The sequence below is a fragment of the Lipotes vexillifer genome, unplaced genomic scaffold (assembly GCF_000442215.2).
Source record: "Lipotes vexillifer unplaced genomic scaffold, Lipotes_vexillifer_v1.1 scaffold69, whole genome shotgun sequence".
In the NCBI taxonomy this organism is placed as follows: domain Eukaryota; kingdom Metazoa; phylum Chordata; class Mammalia; order Artiodactyla; family Lipotidae; genus Lipotes; species Lipotes vexillifer.
The window spans coordinates 6,765,009-6,771,388 of NW_006790942.1; the positions used below are offsets into that span (position 1 = coordinate 6,765,009).

The 6,380-nt window shown below is 50.0% G+C and overlaps 1 protein-coding gene across 1 annotated transcript in view; it reads right to left on the reverse strand.

Annotated features, from left to right (window-relative positions):
- Positions 1-5,383, reverse strand: part of TOX (thymocyte selection associated high mobility group box) — a 304,689-nt gene extending 299,306 nt beyond the window's left edge. Inside the window, exon 1 of the mRNA XM_007464057.1 lies at positions 5,089-5,383. Within this exon, the coding sequence (XP_007464119.1) occupies positions 5,089-5,190 (102 nt within the window). The 5' untranslated portion in view covers positions 5,191-5,383. The remainder of the gene's footprint in view (positions 1-5,088) is intronic.
- Between the last annotated feature and the right edge of the window lie 997 nt (positions 5,384-6,380).

The following is a 6,380-nucleotide window of genomic DNA, read 5'->3' on the forward strand; positions in this document are numbered from 1 at the left end:
GCGGGCCTCTCACTGTTGTGGCCTCTCCCGTTGCGGAGCACAGGCTCCGGACGCGCAGGCACAGTGGCCATGGCGCACGGGCCCAGCCGCTCCGTGGCACGTGGGATCTTCCCGGACCGGGGCACGAACCTGCGTCCCCTGCATCGGCAGGCGGACTCTCAACCGCTGCGCCACCAGGGAAGCCCCCATCCCTTTCTTGAATTGAGCCCATCACACAAAAAAAGTATGCCCACAAGAAATAGTTCCACACACCAAAACCAACATTTGAGACCCAGTTTTGGTACCAAGAAAACCATTCTTAAACTTGGAACGTTCCCTACTTCTTTCAGGTTCAAGTACCTTACTTCTTTCCTCTGTTCTAAGCCCTTGCAATCATGTCATTTTAAAAAAAACTACAACAAACAACTGAGATCATATTGAAATATCAGTTTAGTTTTTACAACTAAGCAAAATATCAAAACGTTCCTTAGTATCGTCACTCAGTAACTTCTAACACGTACGATAAACTGTGAGAACACTAAACCATGCGAGCGTGTCAGAAATAACATCATGAGCTCCAAAGCTCAAAACTGTAATTGTTGCATAGACATTTAAAATTGGAGTTTATGACACTGAAGTATTCCACAAAGTCAAGATAGCTAGCTACGTTTGAGGGTTTTGTATGCTATCTGATTTAGTGGCCAAAACCATATGATTACTTGACTTACGCTCTTACCTATAAATTTATTTAAAACATACTTAAAGACCTCAAAACTTATGAAAGATGCCAGCTTAATAACACTCCCATGGGAGTTTTAATTACACTAACGATGTTCAGAGTATTGACTATGAATTTCCCAAAGTCCTAGAAGTTATGGGGGGTAGGTGGAGAGCTAATCAAGCATGATGCTCTAGATTGCTTATAACCCTCCCCTTCCACCTCCTCCTTTTTCTTACATTTATTGAAGTAGAAATAATGACTCCATCACAATGTGCTTGCAAATCCTGTATTTTAGATAGGATGAGTTTTGCCCCATTAAAGTACAATACGTAATACTCTAAATAGGAAAATAAACTCGAAGGAGATTTTGCAGAGATGATAATAAATCTTGTTTTTCTCAGAAGTTATCAAATGTCTAATGTTAGCCCTGACATTTTAACGCAGAGTTCATCACAAATAGGTCCTTCCTCCTATGTTTATGTGAAAAGATTATACACTGTCCTCCCCCATTTCAATGATAAAAGCCCAATATTCCAAACGCCCATTATTCTTCACTCTGTATATAGCCAGTATGGGTTTGTGTTTTGAACTTCCTTGGGTCTAAATCAACCAAAGAAAGATTCAGGACCTGATTCCACAAAAGCAACCGCTGAGAACAGTAAAGACCATTATTTCCTCTCCCACTGCTGGCAGAGGTCAGCATCCCTGTCATTAGCCATGTCATAACATAATTGTATTACTACTCCTTCTGTGGGCAGATACTGAGCAATAACTGAACACATCATATCATTGCAAAACTGAAAAAGTGCCACTTCTTTGTCCCAATTTAGCATAAAATCAGTGAAAACAATCTTCAGAAATGACACTGCATTAAGAAACTGAAAGGAACTGTTATTACTCTGTGGGTATATATTTAAACTGATGCTCTGACATCTTCAACTAGAACCAAAAAAGAGGACTCTGTTTTACTACTGGACTCCAATTGTGAGCTCCTATAATCCAATTTCTTTTGGTAACATTCAGCTCAATTAAGGGATACACTGTTACTTAAAATGGCCTTAATTCGACGAAACTCCAGTATGGTACCCATCTCTCAATGTCTGAAATATAGCCAGGCTTTAAGTTGACAGAGGTGAGCACTGTTACTTCCAGCCTACTTGTTTCTGTCCAGTCTATGAGCTACACTGCTATTTCAAAGGCTGACCTATATACAGCAACGTGCCATCCGTTCTGGCTGTTTGTATAAGAGATGTCTCGCACAGTTGCCATAACCAGCATTGTTGCATTGTTCTCACTTTTCTCCTGCAATGGGCTATGTGAAAACAGAGGCCAGTTTGCATAGTGATGTGCTCATAATGTAATGTGCTCTTACGATAAAGCGATACCAAATTAAACTGTTTTCCAAAAAATTCCTCCTACAGAGTTTATTAACTGAACAATGTAAGTAGTGTTTTGGCAATCTACAGAGCAGCAGTGCTGGAAAATGTCAGCAAAGTAAAACAACCTCATTTTAGTTTAGAAAAGCTTCAGGAAGAGGATATTCATTTTCTGGATTAGGGTCTCTTCTGACATTGAAAAAAATGTCACTGGAGAAACTAGTTACAACTGTGTGATGCTGAAGCACAGAAAGATACTGGTTCCTCTGGGATTCAGCACACTGACTTTAGTAAAGTGTTGACAGATTTTAAATAAAGACAATTAGTAATTTATGATCTTATCATCCTACTGAAAACAAATAACCTGACAAAGTGACTGTTTCTTGTAATAAACTACGTATTCATGACACCTCTGAAAGAGACAAGGTTTACTTTGCAGTCTCCTCTCCCTGGGAGAAGTCAGGTCCAACTTGTTTTTACTAAATGTGGATAGAGATTTCTTATTTCACCTCTTTCAAACTTCTGCCCACCTTTCAGATCCCTGCAGATCTACCTGAGTCACTGTAAAAATGAATTCTGGTTGACTACATTCTAAGCAACTAAAACTGTGGAGTTGGACAGAAATTTTGTGCCAATGCTAATCATGATGGAGTAGAAAACACTAGTGCCCGGGTTTTCTGGGGCCTAGCAAACCTACTCAGTACACTGAATATAAGCTGGGATCAGTGACAAATATATTTGTTAGACTGCTACCCAGAGAAAGGCAGGAGCAGATATCCTGTGAGAAACATTTCCATGAAGTCTCTTCCTACTATTAAAAGTGTATCTTATGACTGTGCATCTTTAAAAATTCATTATTCCCTGGATAAGTAAAATAGAAGACTTGCATCTAGTCTATAGAAAGGGTGGCTAATTTGCATTTTAAAAGAACAGTTTGCTCCTCATACACCGGGTGACTTAAAAGGAACTTCAATGAGCTAGCAAAGAAATCCTGAAGACTTTCTAAATTAATTTATTCAATTCACAGCACAACCCACTAAAATTATTTAAAGCACTTAACTGGAAAATGATTTAATATATTGGAGTAATTCTTGATTTTCCAAAGCATTTAACTTTTAAATTAAATCTGACCCTACTATCACAAGAATGACGAGTGAAATGTGTATCCAAGTCATTACCTTCTTTTTGGAGCCTAAAATCACTGATAAATTTAATAGGATTTGTCCAGTTTCATTGCCAAAATGTTTCTGACCTTTTGGTTCCAATTACTACTGCGGAATACGTCTTTACTATCCAAGTTAAGACTGCTACTTTATTATTATTGTTAGTAGTAGTAGTGTTATAAGCAAAAATAAAATGTTGCAAACACAAAAAGACCTGCTCATTAAGGCAAAACAGACTGTATTACCAACAAATAATGAATCTTCATCACGCAAACTTCTCTGGCCAAAGTTACCCATGCCTTCCAACTTGCCCCTAGCTAAAGGGCCCCTTCCTGCAGGATGAAAAGCCTTTCTGCCTTGCACAAGACTAGATTTCCCTGGTTTCTAACTTGCCTAAACATCATCAACACATGCATATCCCTTTTCCTGGGTTTTGTACTGCACACACGGCATCGGGGAGCTTCTCCACGGGGTGATATAACTCACAGCTCTGTGTGTGTGTGTGTGTGTGTGTGTGTGTGTATGTGTGTGCGTGTGTGTGTGCGCGTGTCGACTGACCAAGACTCGGAATTGCGAGTTCGTTGCGTGATGGGGAGCCTGGGGGCTGAGGATGCAGCGCGCTAAATACCTCTGTGTCGCGTAAAAAAGCTGTTTGATGATGACTCGCCACCAGGCAAATGTTACTAGTCCCAACGATTTATCCAGCGGAATTCACCGAGGGGCCGACACGGAATTGCTCGCAGGGGCTGGGAGTATCTGACAGGGTTACCACGGAGCGGGAACTGGGCGTCTAAACGTCTCGCCCTGAGTCTCAGAGAACTCCATTCTCCCCGCCACGTTCACCGGGCAGGACTGCTTAGACACGTCCAAAAAGCCCGAGGCGAGGACAGCCGTGGACCTGCGGCTGCTCTCGGAGTCTGGTCCCCGCGCGTCCTCCCACCTCGGGCTGAGAGTTCGAGGATCCCCGAGAGTCACCCCCTCCCTACGTACGCCCTGACTGCTGCATCCTTCGGACGAGCGGACCTCCGCGGTAGCCCCAGTCACCCTCATGACCCGCCTCGCCCCGGGCCCCCGCGGCCTCGGCACCTGGGGTCACCGGGCTGTGAGCATAGCCCAGCCCGGGACCTGTTCCAGCCCCGCGACGAGGGCGGCAGCTTTGGACGTGAACGCGACGCGCTCGCCCGGCTCCTAACAAACTTGCTGTTTCTGCGCGCACCCCCGGGCGGGAGCTGTCCCCCGGCCCCGGCGCCCCGGCGGCACCCCGGCCCGCAGGCCGGCGCCCGGACCGGTTCGGGAAAACAAAAGCGTTGCGGAGCGCTGTGCCCGGCGTGGGGCGGGGGCGTCTCCCGGGTCCCGGCACCCCGACTCCCGGCGGCTCCCCTGGCAACTAATCCCGGGCGGGGAAGCGGTGCCACGAGCCCCCACCGCCGGGAGAGCAGGGAGGGAGGGAGAAGGGGAAACCAGAAAATAAACGGAATTCTCCCACTCTCTGCCTGTGTTCCCGGACCCCAGACACACCCCCAAAGTATTCCGCCGTTCTTTCCTAATTTTTTTCAACGCCCCCCCGGCAAACCTAGGCAGGGAGCCTTAGTCGCGAACAGCAGGAAGGAAAGGATCGAGCAAATCGTGTCACTTTCCGCACCATCGCGGGGGCCGGGCAAAGCCCGGGAGCGGCTCCGCAATATTTACTCCCCGAGGGCACGCAGGGCAGCCGCGGGCTGCGAGCCGAGCGCGCCCGGGACCGGCCTCGGGCGACCGACCGCCCGGCCGCCCAGCGGGCTCGCCGCCGCCGCCCCCCTCCCGGGACCGAGCACTCAGAACACGGCGGAAACAAAAGCAGAGCATTCACCTTGTTGCAATAGTAGGGGTCCAGGCAGGGAGAAGGTCCCAGACAGGGAGCGTCGGGCGCAGCGGCGGGCTGGGCTGGAGGTGGATAAAATCTTACGTCCATTTCACTTTCACATCAAGCAACTCCTTTTCTTTGCCTTTTTCAAAAAAGTGTCCAGCAAAACAAGCTTAGACGGAACAGAGAGAGGTGTCTGGACTCAGGAGTAAGAGAAACACCTTCCTTCCCTCACATCCGTTTGTGGTTTGTTTAAGAAGAAGAGGAGAAAAAAAAAAAAAGAAAAAGAAAAGGGGGGGAATCCTAAAAAGTTACAGAGTGAAAAAAATACACTAGTTACCCTGGAAACTGACATTCTAAGCCGCCGCCGCCGCCGCCGGGCAGGTAACTTCATGCGCTCATTGTCCCCCCCGCCCGCCCCCCCATCCCCGCCTCCCGCGCCCCTCGCCGCCCGGCACACGCGCTCGCGCTCGGGCTCTAGGTACTGGGCGTTTTATTGGAGTCTCTGAGTTGCTCTGCTTTGAGTTTATTTTCTCCACCTTGGAGGCCTGGGATGGGGGGAGGACTGGAGAGGGAGACGGGGCGGGAGGTAGGGGGGTGTGAGCGCCCGGGGTCGGGCGGGGTGGAGTGCACGGCACGACGCGGGCTGCTCGCGGCCCAATGGCGGCCGCTCGGGTCCGGGGGCCGGCGAAGGGTGGAGCGAAGGAGGAGGAGGAGGACAGCGCTGCCAGGCCCAGGCCGAGGCGGCGGGACCCCGGGGACCCTCCGCTGCGCCCGGGCCACGCTCCTCCGGGCCAGCGCGTCGCACACAAAGGGGCCGGCGAGCCCGAGCCAGCTGCGACCGCAGGGCACGGCGGGGAGTGCGCAGCCAGGGGGCGCTGTGGCGCAGCCCGCCCCCGCAGCCCCTCCCCGGCCCCACCCCGCTCCCACCGCCCCCTCCGCGGCCGTCCCCACCTCTTTCTCTGCGTCCCGCACCTCCCGCAGCGTGGCCGTTCCCCACCCCGCTGTCTGCTCCCCCAGCCCTATTCCCACTCTCTGGTGGAGGTGACTTTTCCGGGCAGCGCCGCTCTCGGGGCTGGGAGCCCTCAGAGAGCGCCAACTCTCTGCGTGCTGAGAGTGGGCCACTGTCCCAGGGACGCGAACGGACTGCAGGGTGTGGATGGGCTGGAAGGGTCTCCCCTCTCCTGCTGCTCGCTCCCGCCTCCAGCCCTCGCCTCCCCGTGATCTCTGTCCCCCAGGAGGGTTTGCGAAGGCTAGGGCTGCCTTAAGGACTCGCAAAAGACCACAGGGGTAGTTCA